At 46.8% G+C, this 21,542-nt stretch overlaps 8 protein-coding genes across 10 annotated transcripts; 3 read left to right on the plus strand and 5 right to left on the minus strand.

Moving 5' to 3' along the window:
- Window positions 1–362: 362 nt before the first annotated feature.
- TSTA_114670 (uncharacterized protein) lies at window positions 363–1,061 on the plus strand (the record flags this gene model as incomplete). The annotated part of the gene is made up of 2 exons (XM_002481605.1): window positions 363–612; window positions 781–1,061. 2 exons carry the CDS (start codon window positions 363–365, stop codon window positions 1,059–1,061), a joined length of 531 nt encoding a protein of 176 aa, XP_002481650.1.
- Window positions 1,062–1,392: 331 nt separating this feature from the next.
- On the minus strand, window positions 1,393–4,500 carry TSTA_114680 (PH domain protein; the record flags this gene model as incomplete). 2 transcript variants are annotated; one of them, XM_002481607.1, is made up of 5 exons in its annotated part: window positions 1,393–2,457; window positions 2,522–2,976; window positions 3,048–3,385; window positions 3,434–3,921; window positions 3,972–4,500. In XM_002481607.1, the coding sequence occupies 5 exons, from the start codon at window positions 4,498–4,500 to the stop codon at window positions 2,426–2,428; spliced, it is 1,842 nt and encodes a 613-aa protein (XP_002481652.1). In that variant the 3' UTR covers window positions 1,393–2,425. The 2 variants fall into 2 exon arrangements, with proteins under 2 accessions (XP_002481652.1, XP_002481651.1); XM_002481606.1 differs by having other exon boundaries at window positions 1,393–2,976.
- Window positions 4,501–5,585: 1,085 nt separating this feature from the next.
- TSTA_114690 (NADH-ubiquinone oxidoreductase 213 kDa subunit) lies at window positions 5,586–6,705 on the minus strand. The gene is made up of 4 exons (XM_002481608.1): window positions 6,476–6,705; window positions 6,275–6,394; window positions 6,024–6,218; window positions 5,586–5,964 (listed from the first exon to the last, which is right to left on the minus strand). The coding sequence occupies exons 1-4, from the start codon at window positions 6,660–6,662 to the stop codon at window positions 5,870–5,872; spliced, it is 597 nt and encodes a 198-aa protein (XP_002481653.1). The 5' UTR covers window positions 6,663–6,705; the 3' UTR covers window positions 5,586–5,869.
- A 785-nt stretch (window positions 6,706–7,490) lies between these two features.
- TSTA_114700 (ubiquitin C-terminal hydrolase, putative) lies at window positions 7,491–11,864 on the plus strand (the record flags this gene model as incomplete). Its single annotated transcript, XM_002481609.1, has 7 exons — window positions 7,491–7,515; window positions 7,577–9,583; window positions 9,636–10,266; window positions 10,322–10,742; window positions 10,798–10,969; window positions 11,027–11,476; window positions 11,535–11,864. The coding sequence occupies 7 exons, from the start codon at window positions 7,491–7,493 to the stop codon at window positions 11,648–11,650; spliced, it is 3,822 nt and encodes a 1,273-aa protein (XP_002481654.1). The 3' UTR covers window positions 11,651–11,864.
- Window positions 11,865–11,936: 72 nt separating this feature from the next.
- Window positions 11,937–14,433, minus strand: TSTA_114710 (MAP kinase MpkA). Of its 2 annotated transcripts, XM_002481610.1 has the most exons (6): window positions 14,374–14,433; window positions 13,953–14,214; window positions 13,655–13,787; window positions 13,531–13,597; window positions 13,157–13,471; window positions 11,937–13,097 (listed from the first exon to the last, which is right to left on the minus strand). In XM_002481610.1, exons 2-6 carry the CDS (start codon window positions 14,063–14,065, stop codon window positions 12,463–12,465), a joined length of 1,263 nt encoding a protein of 420 aa, XP_002481655.1. In that variant the 5' UTR covers window positions 14,066–14,214; window positions 14,374–14,433; the 3' UTR covers window positions 11,937–12,462. The 2 variants fall into 2 exon arrangements, with proteins under 2 accessions (XP_002481655.1, XP_002481656.1); XM_002481611.1 differs by lacking the exon at window positions 14,374–14,433 and having other exon boundaries at window positions 13,953–14,261.
- A 605-nt stretch (window positions 14,434–15,038) lies between these two features.
- On the minus strand, window positions 15,039–16,973 carry TSTA_114720 (uncharacterized protein; the record flags this gene model as incomplete). Its single annotated transcript, XM_002481612.1, has 2 exons — window positions 15,039–16,713; window positions 16,814–16,973. 2 exons carry the CDS (start codon window positions 16,971–16,973, stop codon window positions 15,122–15,124), a joined length of 1,752 nt encoding a protein of 583 aa, XP_002481657.1. The 3' UTR covers window positions 15,039–15,121.
- Window positions 16,974–17,442: 469 nt separating this feature from the next.
- TSTA_114730 (oxidoreductase, short chain dehydrogenase/reductase family) lies at window positions 17,443–18,442 on the minus strand (the record flags this gene model as incomplete). Its single annotated transcript, XM_002481613.1, has 3 exons — window positions 17,443–17,643; window positions 17,698–17,811; window positions 17,876–18,442. The coding sequence occupies 3 exons, from the start codon at window positions 18,440–18,442 to the stop codon at window positions 17,443–17,445; spliced, it is 882 nt and encodes a 293-aa protein (XP_002481658.1).
- Window positions 18,443–19,118: 676 nt separating this feature from the next.
- TSTA_114740 (dihydroxy-acetone synthase, putative) lies at window positions 19,119–21,539 on the plus strand (the record flags this gene model as incomplete). The annotated part of the gene is made up of 5 exons (XM_002481614.1): window positions 19,119–19,273; window positions 19,337–19,817; window positions 19,885–20,517; window positions 20,591–20,752; window positions 20,808–21,539. 5 exons carry the CDS (start codon window positions 19,119–19,121, stop codon window positions 21,537–21,539), a joined length of 2,163 nt encoding a protein of 720 aa, XP_002481659.1.
- Between the last annotated feature and the right edge of the window lie 3 nt (window positions 21,540–21,542).

Raw genomic sequence — 21,542 nt, forward strand, 5'->3', positions numbered from 1 at the left:
TACGATCTGATGGATCGACTGTACTAATCTAGTGCACTGTCAGGGGTTTGGAAAATCTACAAGGAGATGACCCGTTCGCTTTTGCCAATCCATTAGCAGCCACTTCCAGAGTGGAAACGTTCAATCAATATAACGGGCCCCGGAAACATCACGGGTTCCTTCATTCAGGGCTCGCAGGCGATGACAGTCCATTAAGCTAGGAAAGGGTTATAGCTTAACTCTCAGCCACCCTTCATTTATACCAAGCATAGACATCACGCCAGTAAGGATGTACTGTATTTCCGTTCCTGGGAGAGCACTAATTCATACCTATCATGTAACATCTCGCTGCTCTGGATGGATAGTTTGCTTCTAGCAACTCTATGTATATCAATATCTGGGCACTAGGACCACGTACAGAGCAGTTCACTTATTTTGCTCCCGGAACACAGTCTGCGACATGGGATATCTCTAAGAATGGAACTTACATTCGGGGCCAGAAACCGGCATCTACGGGGGAAATAGTCAATTTGAGAAACTGCACAGTAAAATTTGAAGCCATGATTGACTACGGCGGGACTGGATGGCGAATGGGCACGGAAATCAATGCTACCCAGGCTACCGGCCCAATCTGTAAGCGGAATTTGAACGATATTCATCAAGGATTTCGTATTTACTGACAGGGTCTGCATAGTTGTCCTCGCAAGTGATTATCCTGATGGATCTTTTGTCAACATTTATAGACCCTTAGTGCCTCCGAATACCCTTGTGTTGGGTTGCAGTTGGTCTCTACAGGATCAGACCAGACTCATTATTGGAGAGGCTATTCAACAGCTTTGCTGACAGAATACGCACTCGGAGTCCGTCCTGTCACTGTAGGATACCGAGAGTTCCTTTTTGCCCCCTTACCAGGTTTCAAGGTCGAGAGGGTTCAAGGACGGGTACCTACTCCTCATGACCTTATATACGCTAATTGGGGCTATGGGTCCAATAGCAAGATCATCATGGATATCGATATACCAAAGGGGACAAAGGCTACTGTCGTCCCTCCATTTTCTGGGCCATGGACTCGTCAAGGGTAATCCGGACAAGGTGACAACACCACCGCGGTGGGTAAAGTACAGCTGCTTGAAACATAGGATATCAGTCTGTATGGTGTGCAATTAGATATACCTTCCTTTCATAGGCAAGATGGCCGGGCAGTACAAGGGAATTCTTGTAGGGATATACCTACCTTTATAGGTGTCGGTTTGCTGACCACGCATAGAAAATATGCCGTCTCGCAAGAGGTAGGGCCCCCCTCCCCCTTCTTGTCATTAATTTGGTTTGGTAATTTAGTTAGGGTTCCTCCCTGTCACCACCCATGTCAGCTATGATGTATGGACACGAGACTGCGTAAAGTGGCAAGAGATAGACGACGAACATCAAACTATATATTCAACGACTTGTAATGACTGCTATGTACAAAATCCTTCTCCCCTCACTCAGAGAAGGAACAATAAAGGTGGGCAAAGAATGAAGTTGTACTGTCGAAAGCGATATTGCCATATATAAAGAAAAACATAGAAGGCCAAATCAAGAGGTCATAAGACGAGGTATCATGGTGTAAATATCAGTTAGGGTCATGATTTCCAAAACAAGCGAAGAAAGACAAAGAGTACTAGAGTGTGGTAAGTGGCACTGGTAAGAGTGACGACCGGATCGCAGAAAAATACTCAAGCGATTGTGGTTGTAAGCTTGACAGAATTGTATCGCGTGGGGGTGAACGAGTGAGCAGTACTCGGCACACGTCGCGAGGTAAGTATGAAACGGATGGAAAGATCGGGTATAAAAGAGAAAATGTATGTACGAAGATACTCAATGCTTTAATTTGTTGTTTGACGAGGATATCGTCCTGGCATTTTGAGCACGTCAAGCGTCGAGGAGCTCTCCTTTGACTGGGGATCAGGACGCTTCGATGCTACATTGTTGGCATTGTCAGAAAGAGGGGAAGTGGCCTCGGAGGTTGGGGTCGAAGCCATCAGTGAGTAGGTGGAATGAGTTTGTCGCGACTTTTGAGACTCTTGCCTGTTTAGTGACGGAACATCTGCATTGCCAGCGGCATATAAGGTACCATTCGCCGGCGCTTCAGCTGCGTTGGCATTAGGAACTTCTTCGTTCCTATCAGTGATCATCTCGCTAGCGACGACAATAGGAGCTTGCGAAGGAGATGTGACGGGTTGTTGATGATAAACCTGCTCCTGATCGAGATTACGACCTTGTACGTGTTCGGGATAATGATCGGCGGTAGTTCCTGTCCATGTTCCGTAGACTTCACGATTCGCCCCGTCTGCTGGTCGATAAACCAATTGACCATGTGAGGGAAGTGCGGAGTGATTCAATTCCTCGGTTTGTTGTTGGCTCGTCGAGAATGGAACGCCAGACCCCGGCAGGGCCCCGGCATCGGCTATAGCTTCTCGGACACCAGAGCTCTCTCCACTAGAAAGTGACATGGTTGCCTGTAAGTGTCGGTCGATCTGTACATCACTTGGGAAACGCCCACCTGGTTGAGGGCGCTGTGCAGGCGACTCCTTCTTCACTGAAGAGGCCCTTCGAAGGACAGCAGACTGGCTCGAATAAGGAGTCTGATCGGCTTCGTCTTCATCCATAACCCCATCACTACTAATAGAGCTTGGTCGAATGCTATTCCCACTTAAACTTCGAACGTGATTCCTGACAAATGCATTTCGAGCCTCGCCGGTTTTCTCACTCAAATTTGCAATATCCTCAAACCAAGCCATCATCGTTTCATGAGACTCAGCCCGGAATACCCAGGCGTGTCCACGATGCATGGCACCCGTTTGTCTTCCTTTGAGCATGAATTTGTGCGATGAAGAATCTGGCTGCGAATGAGAGCCCAGTTTTTGTTCCGGAAGGTAGAGAGACATGACCGGTGTCTGGAAAGCGACGCGATCGGCGGATTTGAATTCGTGCAAGTGTGTCGGTGATAGTACATACCTATTTAAACAAAAATCGTATTAGTACGAGATCGTGACTTGGAAAGAAGGCAGCAAATGGATAAAACAGACCATCCGGGGGTATAGCTCTTGAGGTATTTGCTCTTGCGCTCGAGCATGCCAGATCGAATTTCAGCTGCAGCTGGGTGATCCTTGCCGGGATAAGAGATATTCTCAACGCTGCGAATAGGTATTCTAGGGTCAACAAGATGTTCGCTTTCTGCAATGAAGTTGTTCCATTCATGATCTTTGGGCATAGATATAGGGCCTGCTCGAAGCTTCTCTACGGCATCCAGGGCAACGTCTGCCTCGCGCTTCAGGATACTAGCGTAGGCATTATAAGCTTTCTGTATCTCGCCGACGACAATTGCCTCGAGTTCACGACCGGAGTTCTCCAGATTCAAGTATGCCTGGTCGGCGTTAGTCACGTCTCTGAAGCCAGCATATAGGCAACTTACTCTGTGAAGATAGTTTTCCTCCTCGATTTGTTTGTCGACTTGCCTATCCACCTGCAATCTCAGGATAAATGGATCATGCCTGCCAGAGGTCGCAGACGGATCAACATCAACGAGACCTAGGCTCTCCTGTAGATTTCGGACTGCCTTTCGCGTATTCTCAACTTCCTTGTCGACACTGTTTTTGAAATCTGCGGACAGACTTTTGATTTCTTTGGTTTTCTGCTGGAGATCGCTTCTTAGACCGGTCAATTGGAGAATCACCTCGCTTTCGACTTCCTTGGCCTTGTTGGCTTCAATGAGACCTTGCTTGTGATAGTCGCGTAGGATTTCCGTCGCATCGCCTAGCCCACCGGAGTTGAGGAAGGTTGGTGGTAGGGATGTGTTGTTCATGATATTACCCGCCGAGAGGAGCAACTTTGCTCTCGTTTCATATGATTTCTGTATATCCTTGAAAAATACGATAAGGTCTTTGAGTACCTTCCGCCAGGCTGAGATATCAGTCAGCTAAAGTCCAGAAATATGATAGGGTTTCACGTACCTTGGAAGCGATTTGCGAGCTCGTCCGTCGGGCTACCAGTCGTTGGGATTGGCACGTAGAAGGCACTATTAGGGTCGTCGCTGCCATACTTTTCCCTCTCTCCGAGGTTGAGACTCCTTACACTGCCGGCGCGAAGACTTCGCCTGCTGCTGCTCCGCTTCAAGCTACCCTTCCGACTTAGGGATGCCTTTTTCTTCAACGTGCCGCTTCTGGACGGCGCAATGCTGTTATGTGACATTTGCGATTCGCTTCTTTGCAGATTATTTACCCCACCTGCGCCGTCCATCATTATAGGGCTGCCTCGCTGGGACATGTCAATCTCTTCATTGAAACGTGACGGGTAGGCCGACTGTGTTGGGTGCGTCTCCTGTGCGACTGCGAAATCAGAGGGAACAATCGAATTCGCAATGTAAGAGGTCGGTCGCGATTCTGCCGACATGCCGTAACCGCGGCTTAGCTGTGATGCGTCATGGGGGAAAGGAATGTTGCTGTAGCCCTCGTGGAGCGGTGACTGTGATGGCATGGCCATCGTGTCTCACACTTTTCTGGCTGGATGGTGGGACAATGAAAAATGGAAGACAATGGATTCCTCAAAAATCGCTGGATAGGCTTGAAATACAGATCAACTGCTTGTTGCTCTAATGGATGGAGTAGTGCCGAAGAGATAGTGACGATCTGTCGGAAGTGTATCAGGCTGACTGCACGAACATGGAGCACCCCGCGATTGAGTCGTTGTGTCAATCACACGTTTTCTCTCCTCCGCAAACTTGAATCAATCAGGATCGAATGGAACGCAAAGGAATGACAAATATGAGGCGATAATACGGGGAAGACGCAAAGAGAAAAAGAAGTATAATATGATATGTAAGAAGTATGGAGTAATAGTCCGGCCTGCGATCGTTGCACGGGTGACGGAAGCGGATGACGTCGACTGTCGTTGCTTGCTCGGGCAGGAACCTCTCTCTTTTCCTGGTTGCGCCTTCCCCAGTCCCGCTTTATCATACAATATAGTTTTCTTCCAACCTCTTTTCTCCTCCAACTACAAGCATATATCAGCGGCATCGTGGACGGTGTTCGCAGCCAGCTGTGGCGAAGGAAGCAGACATGGACGAATAGTCGCCGAGCATGGGCTGATCCTACGCTCTCGAGATCCTAGTGACCCTACGTGTTGGCGATGAGCCACTTACGGACGCTACGTTTTGCTCGATAAGTGTACTTTCACGTAGCGGACCAGTGATCGCAGCCTCCTCATTTGTTCATCATCAAGAGTGGACTTTTCGAGCAGCCCTTGGCCCTTTTACGACGATATACTAGTTTGCACGAACCGAAAGTTCAACGCCCATTCGTAACGTGGTGGCTTAGACAGCAGCCAGAATAAAATGGTGATGCCTAGTTACTGAGAATATAATCCGTTTGAGCAGTTTTTCCGCAGTCCATGTATCATCCCTAGATCTCTACTCTTTTAAGAATCTTTATTCTCTTGACGTTGAATGATCAAAGTCAAGACGTCACCGTTTCGGGAATGTGCGGAAATATCTCCCCTGATGGACCAATCGTAGGGTATGCTCGCTGACCAATCACAATGCATACAATTGCTACCAACATGAGTTTTTGGCATTTTGTGTAGTTCCATAAGAAAATACATGGATCAAAAGGTTGCTTCCATTGGCTACTACTACAGCTATCTCCCAGCGGTATCCTCAGGCGCAGATATACAATGCGGATCAATAGAAGACAAAATGGAAAATAGAAAAAGAACTGGTACGGAAGCAGCACAATGTGGGCGTACTGTGTCTTCAAAGATGACGCTTGAGAATCTAGTTGAAGAAAGGCTGAATGAAAACCTCGACGAGCATGAGCGAGGCAGAAATAATCTACATTGGTTTTCAACCTCTTGCTCAAGATGCTGGAGGTGGTGTTACCGGAACATCAATGCCATATGCTTCCTTGATTCTCTCGCGCCGACGCTCGGCATATCCAGGAGCATAAATACCTACGAGTTTAAAGTTAGAACTGGCGTAGGGACAATTCCATGGCAAAGCATCAACATACCTCGTCCTTCACCCAGCTCTGTGAATGTTTGCTCTGCCGGAGTCCGGTAGTTCTTCCGTAACCTCTCTAATTCCTCATATTTGTCTAAGTTGTGGTCTTTTGGTTTTCCGAAAAGCGAGCCTCCGGTATATTCGAAAGTAGCCAAGGTCGCCGCCAATCCGGTACCGTATCCGAATACTGACGGGAAGGATCGTACTATTGCATATATCAGCAAAGCGGTGCCTATTGGAAGTCGGGAATAAAACCCATACCTCGAAGACCAAGAATTGAGCCCGCAAAGAATCCACCCAAGGCAGTATTCCATGTATCGTCCTTCTCTCGCAGGTTGGCCGATGCCGTTCGCACGAATGAATATGTGCCTCCCATGGCCGCTGTCATCCCACGCAAAACACATCAAATCAGTCCCGGTTTTCTCTACTTAGCCCATTTCAATCATCGAGAGTATGTCATACCGAAGATAGCAATTGTGCTACCACTCCTAAGAAAGATACCTAAGGATCCGACATTCTGCTTTGCCAAGGTGTTTTGAACAGCTGAAGCGACTAGACCGAACCCTCCCGTAAGAGCAGTGCTCTTCAGGGCGACATCGATGGCATCTCGAGGATGGTAGGTATTGTTTTCTGTGTGTTGTGAAGCCATTGTGGTTCTGAGAGCACGCCGACTATGCGCTGCTTTGAATTACAACGAAGCATCGGCGCATCAATCGACGTTAACTTTGGGTGTTGTTATTCTGCCACCGCCTTTCGTAATAGGCTTAGTTTCCTGATTGACTGCGGGCCACAACTTGTAGTAACTTGGAGCACTCCACGGTTCCCCTTTTGGCTTGCTCAGTCGACGACCTCCGTGTTGGTTTTCAAAAAGATTTGAAGAGCCGGATCCTAGGCATACACTCTCTTCGAAGCTTCATTCATTACGGATCCTGAACTCTTTGTGGGTTGCTGAGAGCTGTAAGAACGGGCACGGACTTCAAGTCTTGGCACTGATTGCATAGCTCCAAGCAGGTGTTCCTGTATGAAGCAGACTACTTAGAGCTTCTATCTTTTGTCTTCTTTCACATTCATTTATTTCACATCTTGTATACGGGAACATTTCCCTATGTCTCCATGCTCATAGACAAGACAAATTTCCCAGACCTGTTTCTCGTTTGCAGGAAGACAAGTCAGCAGACTGCTTGCCATCTGTAGGTGGGTTCGCCCCTCAGGCAGTACCTTTACGATCTCGTTTACTCTTCTTGAATCCAACAAATGGACGATTTCTGACATGAAATGAGCAGCATGAAATTTCCTCTGACTTAGATACCCAGTCATCCACTCTCTCAGTCGAGCCGATTACGCCTACCATCCAAGAATCCGTTAGTACCGGGGGGTTGGTGCTGCACCCGCTCAGTCGATGCTTATGCGATTCGGTAGCCTACATCTCGGCGTTAATACAATCGTGAAGTCGTGTTAAGACAGATATATTCTCAAAATGATGTCCTCACACAGAAGAGCAGGTAAGTCGGCCATGGCGCTATACCACGTGGTGGCTCTGTCTGATTTACTAACTTCGAAAAGGCAAGACTGCTCCGCGCTTCCTCCAGGATATAGAGTTATATGACCCCGTTCACCCTCCAGCTTCAGGTCGCAACCTGCTCGTTGATATTCCCCCCGTATTTCCGGACGGATACGATGGCCCGCCAGAATGGCTCTCCCCTTCAGCCTGCAAACACGTGTACGTCACGAAGCCCAACCAAACCATCGTTGTAACACCGGATCAAAGACAGGGTCGAGGAGCCTATTCAAAAGTTTGTGCAGTATGTTCAAAGTGTCGATTGCATGCGCAGGTGGTGGTAAATTATACCGCCAATGTAGCCCCTACGTCCGGCCATCTGCATCATCTTGTCTGTCAGTCTGGTAGCCACGCGAATGGTTCGACCACGTCGAGAGGACAAAGCGCGGAAACTTTCTATTACAAATGCTCTTACTTGACATGTGGCATCACTGTCTCCGTACAGATTACGTCCCCTGTTCTGAATCATGACTTTCTTCAGCTCCTGACGGACGTGGAACTGGTCAACAAGCGTGCAGACGAAGCGATAGCGGCTCAACCTGAGCGTCTAGAGGGAATTGCACGGCCTCAACCCATAACTATTCTTGACAATTTGCGCACATACCTTCGCAATTCTCTTCAGGATCCACAACGTAGCAAGCCGATTTCCGCCATCAACAAACGATTTGTTGTTTGCTTTGGTGTTGATGGCAAACATTGTAAAGACCTGCTGGAATTCCTGGGATTCTCATTTCGGGACGAAGGATTTTGGGATCCTCCAGATCCAAAAGCATCCGAGGATCCACCCTTCCAAAACGAACTCAATATCTTTCTTGATAACGTCATACATGAACTGTCCATATTGATCGAGCAGCGACCCGTCTCAGAGAAGAAGACCCCGTATGCTCTGAACCCGTCACTACGAGCTAGTAATGACTTTCTTAATGCTCTTGAAGCTGCCAACTATGCGAAATCGACAAGACTCATCGAGTTCGAAATGCCTGGACAGCCGTGCTACGAGGATCTTGGCACCGTGGAAGATATGGCCTCCGACCTCATAATTGAAGCATATCATCGCCAAGTTGCGGTTGATCCGTCAAGGGGCCCGCATTATCTTCAATGTTTGAGCTCAATTGCTCAATGGCGAGGCGGCCCAGATCGCGATACAATTAACGAGGCTGTGACGATCGCATACAGCAGGGGCGCCTATACAACGAGTGACATCTTCAAGGCTTATGAATACTTCGATCTGAATCCGAATGACACAACTCTTACAGATGATGTTATTATTGGAAGGTTCCACGCATATCTAAGCTCTACCACCCAGGAAACTGAAGCCCGGCAACAACTATGGCGTATCGGGGATGTGAGGGAAAGCGAACGAATCAAGTCTGCTGCTGAGGATAGAGTATCCAATGCCGAGCAGGCCCTCGTTTATCTCGGAGTCGAAGAGAACACGCCTGACGATTTTGTCATCACAATGTTTACCACGAAAGTGAATGACAGCCCTAGTAGCAGAGAAATCTCGGAGAAAGCTTTGTCACTGATAGCAGAAAAACGCAATTCCGAAACTTTGAAGCATTTTCTCAAAACTGGCGAGACCGGGGCGGGAGAGATGGATGTCGGAGATGCATATCGTCTCCTTCAAATACCTGACCGCACAGTTGGCGATGACGCTATACTTGCAGCGTACACGATCTGTGTAGATGAAGCTCCAACGCAGGTAGAAACCTACACGCGTGCTCTTAGTATCATTGCCAAAGAGAAAGATAGTCCTATGCTAAGTAGCTTCGTCTCGGGCTCTACAACGCACAGCGATCGAGTTTTGTCTGAATGGCCTGTTGGCCTCCAAAATATAGGTAATACTTGCTACCTTAACAGCTTACTCCAGTTCTACTTCACTGTGCGTCCTTACCGGGAGATGGTTCTGGATTTTGAAAACAATAAAACGGATTTGGACGAGGAATCCCTACGCCAGAAGAAAGTTGGTTCGCGTAAAGTATCGAGAGCTGAGGTCGAGCGGTCTCAAAAGTGTGGGTTTTCTCCAGTGCTTACCTCATCTGAACGGTTACTGACCATGCATAGTTCTCCGCGAGCTTCGCGGGCTGTTCCACAATATGATAACAACTTCCAAAGCGTTCGTTCGACCCGAACAAGAACTGGCTAGGTTGACGTTAATCAGCTCTACAAACGAGGCGGAGATTCGCCGAAGATCCACCATTTCCGGGATCAGACCTTTCGGTCTTGGTGAAATTAACGGTGCGCCAGTGGCAGGACCACTGGGACCACCTGAATCCATAACATCTCCCGGACATGAGAATGTCGACCAAAACACCATTCCGATTCAAGGAACTCCCGCTCATGACCGTCAAGTCAACGACATCGATAGTGAGACTACTCTTGTTTCTGACCCTGAGACTGAGAAGGATGCGCCGCTGCCTGCATCTGCATTCGCTGTGTCAGGAGACACGGAAGATATCACACAAACTATCTCGCAGCCACAAACTCTAGAGAAAGTTGATCCGCCGAGTCGACCACCTCCAGAGCCGCCCCGACCTGCGGAAACAGATCGTAAAAGGCAATTGATAGAAGAAGTTGAACTTGGGGCTCAACAAGATGTCACTGAAGTCATCAACAATGTTTTGTTTCAGAGCGAGTGTGCCATTAGACCCCGAGGTATTGCTCCAGATGGGGAGCAGCTTGATCAAATCAAAGAGTAAGATAGTGGAATTATCTCCTTGAAGAGAAGAAGTCGCTAATTTTACTGCTAGTTTGTTCTATGGCAAGACAAAGACGTACATTACAGCACAGAACGGGACACGTTCAAAAGAAGAACTCTGGTCTGACATCAAGGTTGACGTTGCAACAGGCTCACGAGATATATACTCGGCTATCGACGGCGCATTTGACATGCAGGAGGTATTCGTCGATGACGCGGTCGTGGAACAATTCGGTGCCATTAGCAAGCTGCCCCCAGTACTGCAAATCCAGGTACAGAGAGTTCAGTTTGACCCAATTAAGAAGACATCTTTCAAGTCAACACATCACTTGGACCTCAAGGAGACGATCTATCTCGATCGTTATATGGACACTCAGAAGGAAGATATTGTGAAACGACGCAGGGATTGCTGGGCCTGGAAACGAAAGCTGATTGCTCTACAAAGCCGCAAAGCGGAATTGTTGAGATCAAGTGTGAGTTATACGTTCCCTGGAACTAGCCATGATGAGAGCGCTCATTCTTTCCTAGGACAATGACGGACAAAATATGCCTTCACTATTCAAAAACGCTTCAAGCCTTCTGACAGAGCTTTCTGCAATTAATTCTACCGATGATAGGCCTAGCGATTCCCTTGATATCAACGCGGAACTTGCAGTTGAAATGCAGAAATTGTCACAAATAACCCAGGCTGAATTGGCTCGTGAGTATCCGGTTCTCCACACAGGTTTATGTCTAATGTTAATTGACTACCTTGTAGATATCGAACAGGAAACGAAGGACATTGAAGCCATGATTTCGAGCAGTTTTAATAACTATACAAAATTGGCATATCGTCTTTACGCCGTCTTTATGCATCAGGGATCTGTAGAGTTTGGGCACTATTACATCTACATCTTTGACTTCAAGAAGCAAGTTTGGCGCAAATACAATGATAACGACATCACAGAAGTCAAAGACACAACAGAGATATTCGGAACCCCTAATCAGGCCAATCCCCCAACACCGTATTTCCTGGTTTACGTCAACGCCGCTATGAAGGATCGGTTGGTTGAACCAGTCCGCCGAGAAATTGTCTCAGAAACAAACACGACGGAGAACTCCGACGTGAATGCCGTTGCAAAGTTCGATGGGCCTATGGATATTGATGTCGCTACTGATATGAAACCGCCGTCCTATTTTGATGTGAAGACGAAAGACGAGCCCCAAGGTACGTGAGCTGTTTATCATAGTTCCAGAAGAAAGAATAAACTGACTTATCTGAGTAGTCTCGAGCGTTGAATCACCGCCATCTCCAGTTTCACCAACAGCTATCCCCTTAAAACGAAAAGGATCCGAAGACCAAATGAGCATCACTGTCAGTTCTCATGTCGATGTATCTTAACTATTTTTTTTTTTCATCACTATTGAAGCGATGTATTATCGTCATGAAAGTGTGAAGCTTGATATGTTTCTGTGTCCATATTTTTCTTTATGATGTTCAGTGCTAGATTCCTCTTTTACATACCCGTGTTCTTTTCCTGTTCTGAGAGTCCTGTCTATGCATAGCTATGATTTATATGCAATATCCACAAGAGTGAGGAGCAGAAAAATGACTACTGTACATACACCTATCAATGTTACGACTTTACCTAATGAGGTGACAATAGGTATTAGGGAAATGAATTTCATATATATCAAGGCGAGTGACGTGGCACCTAATTCTGAACTAATTGGATGTACATGAAAGTTCTTCTATTGACTAAAATGACGACACTTGCACTGGTTTAGCAATATCGCATAGTTAAATGGTAGATAGTAGTAGGTACACACTGTCGATGGGGGCCTGCCCGCCAAACCTCGTTCTCCGTGACATGATATGACTCGACGAAAAGAAACCAGACCTGCATGAATCAAGCCTTGTTCCAATGATTATATCTTCAAAAAATTGGTGGGAAAAAGGAGAGTGGAATAAACGACAGGTTGAAGGAAAGGGATAAAAGAAAGGGACAATCATATACATGATATATGTATAATGAATAATGCGTACTGATGTTAACAGTGCATGGATGATAGTGGATAGGAGGGGGGGTAGATGAATGCAGCTCACATACAGTAAGGCTTATCTATTGAAAATGGAGAAGCTGTCGGATATGACCACAGTCAAACGTAGAAAAGCTGGCCACCATTTTGAATAATATATAATCAAGTATCTGTTCAGTGTAAGAAATCACTTCCTCGCTGGAGGGAAGCTTCAAGATCATTCTGAACTGAGCCTGGAAGAGGCGCTTCCTGAGGCCGAGGCTCCTCTTGTTTCCATGGACCCTGGTTGTGTTCCGGAATGGGAACATTTTGAGGAACCTGTTGCGATTGTTGGTTTTGGTATGCGGCTTGCTGTTGTTGACGGACGTGCGCTCGGAAGTTGATCACTTCGTCCAAGATCATTTTACGCATCTCACCGACATCATCGACGACTTCGAAGTGAAAGTCGAAAGTTGTTGGACACGAGGGCTCGTCGGAGACATCATGCCAGATGTGGAGGTAGCGATGTTCTAGTGCTTCTTCAACGGAGATACGTTTCGATGGGTCGAATGCAAGCATGCGGTCAAGGAGATCAAGGGCGTCAGGATTGGCTTGGGGGAAGAGGCGCTGGAAAGGAATCTTTGGCATGAACGGTAGATTACGCACGTACTCCTGCGCACGAGGTGAGCCAATTCGGGAGAGTGTCTCTTCAGCAGGAGTACCGAGGTAATGAAGGATTTGGTTGAGTTGGTCGACGTAGTCACGGCCCTTAAAAAATGGACGACCGCCTAGAAGTTCGGCAAGAATACAGCCCACGGACCATACATCGACTGTTTGACAAGGGATTAACGGGAGTTCAAAGGCCAGGGGAGGTTCGGGGAAAACATACTGGCTTTCGTGTAGCTCTGAAAGCTCAACATAATCTCAGGAGCACGGTACCATCGAGTAGCAACATATTCCGTCATATATCCAGCGTTTTCCTCCGGGTCGATTGAGAAACCTCGAGCTAGACCGAAATCGCAAATCTTAAGTTCGCAGTCCGCATTGACGAGCAGATTTCCAGGTTTCAAATCACGATGCAACACGTTGGCCGAATGGATGTACTTCAAGCCGCATAGAATCTGATAAATGAAAGACTGAAAGTGAGCATCTGTCAAGGGTTGTCCTGATCGAATGATAGCAGCCAAGTCACACTCCATTAATTCTGGATATCATTGGCATATCAGCATCTAGGTTGAGAAATATGGTGATTGGGTCGCGCACCTTCATATAAATAAGTTTCGTTGAAGTTATCCGGGCGAGGGATGTCCATGTCATACAAACAGGCAATCTTGCGATAGTGTTAGCCATGACGCCCGATATCTGATTCTCACGGAGAGAAACATACATTACGATGGCCCCGGAAGTGCTGTAATAGTTTGATTTCTCGTAGAGCACGCTTTGCGAGAATTTTCTTGCTGAAAACATTTGTGACCTTCTTGATGGCAACGCCCTCGTTCGTCTGGGTGTTTACGGCGGCGCTAAAATTACAAGTCAGTATGATGAAAATCAAACAGTGAGAAAATCATGGCTCGGATCCACTGCTTCCATGCTGAATAGTAGGAGAAGGCGCAACCTGGATGGCTTAACCGCGCCATCCAGGATTCGAGACAGAAATATGTCTTTTGTTTATATGCCAGACGTACCAGACAATTCCGTATGCACCTTGGCCCAACTCCTTGGTCACATTATATCGTTCATCGACGACAAAGTCTTGGTTGAACACCTTGAAGACTTTTCGCCCCTGGAGATCCGACATGGTGATATGTTTTGCTCGTTTGTTATGCTGTTCGTGGCGCTGGGCGGGGAAGGCTGTCTGGGGCGGTCCGTCGTGAGGATTGAAGGTATAGATGTAATTCGCAATTTATAACGAGCGGGACCTTGTAGCGAAAGACGTATTGATTCTTTCTTCCACGGAGCAGAGAGTGTTAGTGAGTGATGGCAGAGGTAGTGGTAGAGGGAAAGTAAATAGTCAGTGAGCTGATCTGATCGTACGTGAGGCACCAAAGCCCGCCCCGCAGTCCGTCAGTCAATCAGCCCGTGGTGGGGATCCGATAAGTAACTCACTGCTTTTCTTCTTTGTGTATGCTGAACTTATAAGTGAATATCAAAGAAAATGACTTGTTCAACTGTCAGGAAAAGTCGAGAGAGAAGAACTAACGTGGTCGGATACTGTATGTAGTCTAGGCCCCTGAGAAATTAGAGAAATTAGAGATATTATTGTGGGTTCATAGAGGAATAGTACAACTACCTAGGCCGTACTTCCAGGGTTCGTAAGCATGCCTATGGTAGGGTATAGGAAAGGCCGGAGAGGGGAAAACGAGGGGCAGAGAGTAAAAATCTGTAAGTAAAAGTGACTTGATTGGGCCTCTACAACTTCGAGACTTGCCTGAACACGTACTCCATCTATTCTATTCGTCGCGGTGATATGCACTGCGGCGCATTATCATATATCCCAGTGCTACTCTTTCTCCACAATAAAGGGCGGCATAGATCAGGCATGTTCGTTGAGTTTATTAACAATTTATTCTCCAAGAAAAAGCGCTTTTTCATGATATTGATGATGATTTCATTTGAAGCAAGCTGAGAGCGGAAGGGAAAAGAAATAGGAGCCCCTCAGCCTTACGTCTGTCACTCTAAATCTGCCCTAACGGTAGGGTTAGGGTCATAGGGCTAATTCGCTTCAACTGTAAGTTACAACACCAAGTGTATCAAAGAAGACTTATGAGATGTTTCTATTGCTCATATATTTCAGAGATATATTCAAAGATAGAAAGTTGAACTACATAGCCAACATTCAGGAGAAAATACTATCCTATGACGGCTGGTAAGTTGAACGCCACCAGACACCCATCGATGCTGCGACTACCAGATCAATCATCTTTATGCCTTCATCTTCGATGATGAGTTTGCCTAACTTAGCGCTTTTCCCGCTCATGCCACCCCCGCCAAGCTCTCTTGCCAGCGAAAAGTCGAGTCGATCTTCATCATCAGCAGGAGCTACTGATGCAGGTGACTGTTCATCTCCACTGCTGCGTGTGCTTCCCAGGATAGGGGTAAAAACTCCGCTTTGTGAACGGGAGCGAGCATGTTGTTGGACCTTTTGTATGTTCGTAGTTATCAGTTGGCTCAAGGCTGCGCGTTTACCCTTTCCCCTTTCTGACGGACTTTTGCTGTTACCATTCGCATTCAATATTGAAGGAGGACGAAACGACTGTTCAAGAGCGAAAGGAATGTTATATCGTAACTCCGAAACCGTGACTTCAGGATTCTGTCCGCTACCACTAACACCCGCCTCGGAACTCATTACAGGACCAGGTATTGTATGCTTGCACTTGAGACTTCCCCCATTCACGCTGGCCACAAACGAACAAGTACCGTCCCACGGGGATTGGAACGAGTAGTATCCTCGATTGACCTTGGAAGATACATATTGCGTAATTTTCGGAGTCTCTGTAGACCCGGAGTGTCGATTGAAGAGTACTTCTGACAACGAGTGACCGTGATAGTCATGCTTGATAGGGACGATGTCTCGATAGAATACCCTTCTTCCGGTATCGCCATCGTCATGCGTCATATTTTGTGCCATCTTCTTTAAGACATCTGCCGCATTCTGCCCTTCGGTAGCCGCGCCGGTTAGATCGTGGGCTGTGGTATTCGTGGAGAAGCGAATATTATTCATGAATTTCCCATATCCTGGGTTGGATATCTCGACATGTATGACGCCCTTATCCGCTCTTGAACTGGATATAGTGCCGACATTCCATTGGTTTCCGGAAGCTGCGTCGCGACGGATCAGAGTGATGCGGAAAGGAGAACTTGGATTGGAGGGTATGGGTCGTGGCCCGTCGTACGAACGTCTTTGCTCTACATGTGAAGTAGTTTGCTCAGTCGAGGTGGAAGAAAATACACTCGGTGTCGGATTTCCTGAAGCTGACACAGGGCGTCGAGGTATCGCGAAGTTTCCTGAGACACTGTTCGCCTTTTTCCGGGTGATTGGAGAACCGGAGACAGTTGGTTTTCTGCGAATATTGCTAGGCGTGTTTTCGTCGTTGATGGATTGGGCCTGATACCGGCCTTGATTCGTTGGTTGTAGGTGGGATAGCTGTTCATTACCCAAGCCAGAGATTCCTTCTAGGTGGGGTGGCGGTGGAGGAGGACATTGTGCTATTGAAGCATTCTGTCCTCCTACGGGCTTCCGATGAAAATCATTCAGACGTGAGATAGTTTCGTTCGGGAGACGAGATGCCGGAGCATCAGGCGGATGCTCCCTTTGCTCCGACTCTATAGACCGTAAAATATCTCCATCTTCTTCAGTGGCGACATGCAAGTAATACAGCGAGGAGTTAATGGCTTCAATTGAGATGTTGGACTTGGTTGGAGGTTTTAGTGGAGTTAGCACAACATCTAATCAAATGACAGTTGATAGCAACTGTTTTGTTAGAAACCATGATCCTTCTCGAGAAAATAACCAGAAAGTAATTGAGAAAGATTCATAATCTCTAACCTTTACTGCCGGGCACCTTCACAATGTACAATTCAAGTCGATCGAATTTGGCCTGGGTCGGATTTCGCGGGTATGCGGGGGGATTTGCAGCTATGGATGTGATCGAGGATAGCGATCGAGCTTCGACTGGGGATGATGAGAGAGACGCAATGTCCGCCATGAAAGACAAATGAGTATCACTACGGTGTGGTTTGAGTCGGGAGGTATAACATGTTGGTGATGGTGACTGTGATGGTCGTGGGGTGCCTGTCGTACAAGAAATAATCTTGTGTGGCTTAGCTCGCAGAGAGTTTTAGATGAGGCTGAGCTGTGACATAATGGCCCTTACTGCCTTAGGCAGCTGTTAGGGTTATTTTATAACCTATAACCCTAAAGACGACTTGCGCTATACTTGAAATGATTAGTTGCGCTTAATTTCACCCTTTCCGGTCGATCAGGAAAGTATTAGCGCCTCTCTGTTTTGTCCTCCTGAAAACTTCCAAAATAGGCAACTATTTTCAGGTAAACGATGCTTTGCAACTGGGCCAGAAACGTGATGAAAGGGGTTTCAAATTTTCAATAGGTCTATAACGCATGTTAATTCAATGTGAAGAAGTCCAAAATGCGTATGATATACATTCGTCATGGGATTACGCCGAGGCACAGTGACCTCCATCAACCCTTAAATCTGCACCGGTCATGAATGAACTACCCTCCGAGAGAAGGAAAATGGCCGGTGCTTTGAATTCGTCTGGTGTTGCAAGTCTTCCCAAGAGAGCTCCAGCCATCCAAATCTTTTCTACCTCTGGTTCGGCGGCGAGCAATTGGTTGGTCATATCTGTGCGGATGTACTAGAAGTAACAATTAGTTATCATGATGAAAGGGAAGAAGTATAAGAGACTTACACCTGGTGATAGTGTGTTGATTCTAATGCCATATTGACCCCATTCTTGGGCTAGAGATCGACACATTTGTTGGACGGCTGATTTGCTCGAGTTGTATGCAGAGCAGGTAAGCCCCTATTTATCAGTCAATTGAGATGGACCTTGGAAGAGACATGAATAGCAGGCTAATAAAATATACCCGATTTGCGATATTTCCTGACATGCTTGCAATCAGCACAATGCTGCCTGGCCTCCTTTTTTCAACCAACTTCCTGGCCGTCCATTTAGCCGTGATAAAAGCCCCAGTAACGTTCACCCGTAGTATTCTCTCAAAGTCTTGAGAATTGTAATCAAGAGCAGGCACTTTTTGTTGGATGCCGGCGCACGCGACCATATCATAGAATGGCGCTCCGTTTTCGATCCCGTTCTGCTCAATGGCATTGATCACTTCTTCCATCTCAGCCTCGCTCGTAACATCGCATTTGGCATATGTGGCAGTCAAATTCCGAGGTTTGCACAGCTTCTGGAGCCCAGCCCACTCAGACTCGGAAGGAGCAGGAAGGAGATCGAGACAGGCTACATGGCCGCCGGACTCAACAACTGCATAGGCGACAGCCATACCGAGACCTCTGGCACCACCAGTAATAGCTATGGTTTTGCCGCGAAGGGAAAGCATGTTTGGAACAGTGTCCAGACTATATTGAGGCTTAGTTTCTACTGCAGGTGCAGTTTTAGCCTGGGGATCTTCGAGTAAGACAGGTGACATTTTTGCTGTTCTGTTATAAGAAAAGAACGATTGCGCTCAAGGGTTAGATTTGGAAACTATGTATGTTGAACATATAAGAAGAGAAGGGACTTGACATTAATTCCTATAAGGAAAACATCATAGCCGATATAGATTTGCCAATAAAAGGTTTTTATCCCTAATTTCTGCGTAGGAAGCAGATGGAAGGTCCCGAGACGAGCTCGGTTCAGAGTCGGCAAATGATTGTCATCACTCCAGAATATGCACATTGATCACAGAATAATTTAAATACCTTAAGAACCAGAATGGTTTTTGCAAGCGTTGCGGGTTCGGGAAAATCCGCATGACCACACTTCTCTACCCTAATTTGGAAACCCTAAGCGCCGTCTCCAAGGACAGATGCAATAGTACCCCTCATGAACAGGAAAACACCACGAGAACAAAAATATTATGGAGACAAATTTTGGAGCTCTGGAATTGCGGATTTCCAGATCAGGGTGAATCAAGAATAATAAGTGGTACCTGCTCTTTCCATTATCGAGCGGCGCGTAGCAACATGGTAGACGTATAAAGCGGACGTCGCGGGGTGCTAACAGGTTTACCAATTGATGATTTTGGTATAATCTTGAATTTTGAAGAGTTTTTATAGTTCCAATATCCTGGGATATTATACACTCGTCAACAATCGATATTCGCAATGGCAGCAGTAATCACAAATGGGGCTGCGACGAATAGCATTGCCCCTTTTCATTCATCTCCGGTTCAAGATCAAAAGAAGATTGACCAGGCCTTGAGAACTTTCCGATGTTTGATTGCAGATTTATGCGAACAGTTCAATGGAGGCCACCCAGGGTGAATTGCGCCGTTCTACCAGACAAAAAACCAGAGCCATGAAGACTAACAGAATACTGGCAGTGGTGCAATGGGCATGGCCGCGATTGGCATCGCTCTCTGGAAATACACCATGAAATACTCCCCAACAAATCCTAACTACTTCAACCGTGATCGCTTCGTTCTCTCAAATGGCCACACATGCTTATTCCAATATACGTTCCTTCATTTGGTCGGCTACCCTGCGATGGCAATGGAACAACTAAAATCGTACCATTCGGCTTGTACTAATTCGATATGCCCCGGTCACCCGGAAATCGAGCACGATGGAATTGAAGTCACCACTGGGCCACTGGGACAAGGAATTGCGAATGCCGTAGGACTAGCAATGGCAACAAAGCATCTTGGAGCTCGTTATAACAGACCTGGATTTGAAATTGTTAACAATATGACTTGGTGCATGATTGGTGATGCATGTCTTCAAGAAGGCGTAGCGTTGGAAGCTATCCAGCTTGCTGGACACTGGAAGTTGAATAACTTAGTTGTCATTTATGACAACAACCAGGTACTATATGCCCCTTCAACATATACACAATCACGATAAATAACTCATCAGTTTGCTGTGACGGAAGATTACCTGCGACGGCAGCGTGGATCTCTGCAATACAGAAGATATCAACGCAAAAATGCGAGCATGTGGTTGGGACGTCATCGAAGTCGACGACGGCTGCTACGATGTCCCTGCGCTCGTTGCGGCTCTAGCACAGGCCCGATCCAACAACATAAAGCCAACATTCATTAATGTCCACACACTCATCGGTATTGGGAGTAAAGTCGCTGGTGATGCTAAGGCTCACGGTGTGGCATTCGGAGCGGAGGATGTTGCGTCCATCAAGACGAGATTCGGCATGGACCCAGAGCAGCACTTTATCGTGCAAGATGAGGTTTATGATTTCTTCCGTGATGCGGTACCAAGAGGCGAAACCTTTGAAAATGACTGGAAGCAATTGCTCGAGCAATATGCGAAGGAGTACCCTGAAATGCATCAAGAGTTCTCGCTGAGAGTACAAGGAAAGATGACTGATGATTGGACTAAGATCCTACCCTCAAAAGAAGAGTTTCCTACCATCCCTACAGCATCTCGAAAGTCTGCGGGGCTCTGCTGTAACCCGCTGGCTTCGAAGTTGCACAATATGATGGTGGGAACTGCTGATTTGACGCCTTCGGTTAATATGGCTTGGAAGGGGAAAGTTGACTTTCAAAATGTACGTGCACTTCATAGATTTTTGTCTTTCTATACAAATATAGCTGCTAATCATCTATCTTCTCATGATACAGCCTGATTTGAAGACAACCTGTGGTATTAATGGAGACTACAGCGGACGTTATATCCATTGGGGTATCAGGGAACATGCCATGGCCGCGATCTCCAATGGATTGGCAGCCTTCAACAAAGGAACAATCCTCCCGGTCACCTCTACATTCTTTATGTTCTATATCGTAATTACACTGCAATGCTGTCCATTTTCTGAATCCATTGCTAACCTTCAACTAGTATGCCGCTCCAGGTGTCCGAATGGGTGCCCTACAAGGCCTCCAACAAATCCACATTGCCACTCACGATTCGATTGGTACAGGTGAAGACGGCCCTACGCACCAGCCTATTGCTCTGGCAGTCTTGTATAGGGCAATGCCTGACATCCTTTATATCCGTCCATGTGACAGCGAAGAGACTGCCGGAGCTTTCATTTCGGCTCTCAAAGCAACATCCTCCCCAACGATCATTTCACTTTCTCGCCAAAACCTAGAACAATATCCACATTACTCGTGCAGAGAAAAGGCACAAAAGGGCGCATATGTCTTTGTCGAAGAAGAAGATGCTGATGTGACATTGCTCGGTGTCGGTGCCGAGATGGTATTCGCTATGCGTACACGGCATCTTCTGCAGGAAAAGTTTCAGATCAAAGCTCGCGTCGTCAGCTTCCCGTGCCAAAAACTTTTTGAAAGCCAGAGCATCGAATATAAGAGGAGTGTACTGAAATATCAGTCGATCCCACGTGTGGTCATTGAGGCCTACGCTGTGAATGGATGGGAACGCTATGCTGATGCAGGATTCTCCATGTCTTCTTTTGGACATTCTTTGCCTGGTGCAGCGGCATACAAATATTTCGGATTCGATGAGCAAATTATTGCTCCTGAAGTGGCCAAACTTGTGGGTGATGTCAAACTGAATGGTCTTGATTCTTTGCGGGGAGAATTCAGGGATCTGAACCCAATCCACCACTAGAAA

The sequence above is a fragment of the Talaromyces stipitatus genome, genomic scaffold (assembly GCF_000003125.1).
Source record: "Talaromyces stipitatus ATCC 10500 scf_1105507295555 genomic scaffold, whole genome shotgun sequence".
In the NCBI taxonomy this organism is placed as follows: Eukaryota; Fungi; Ascomycota; class Eurotiomycetes; order Eurotiales; family Trichocomaceae; genus Talaromyces; species Talaromyces stipitatus.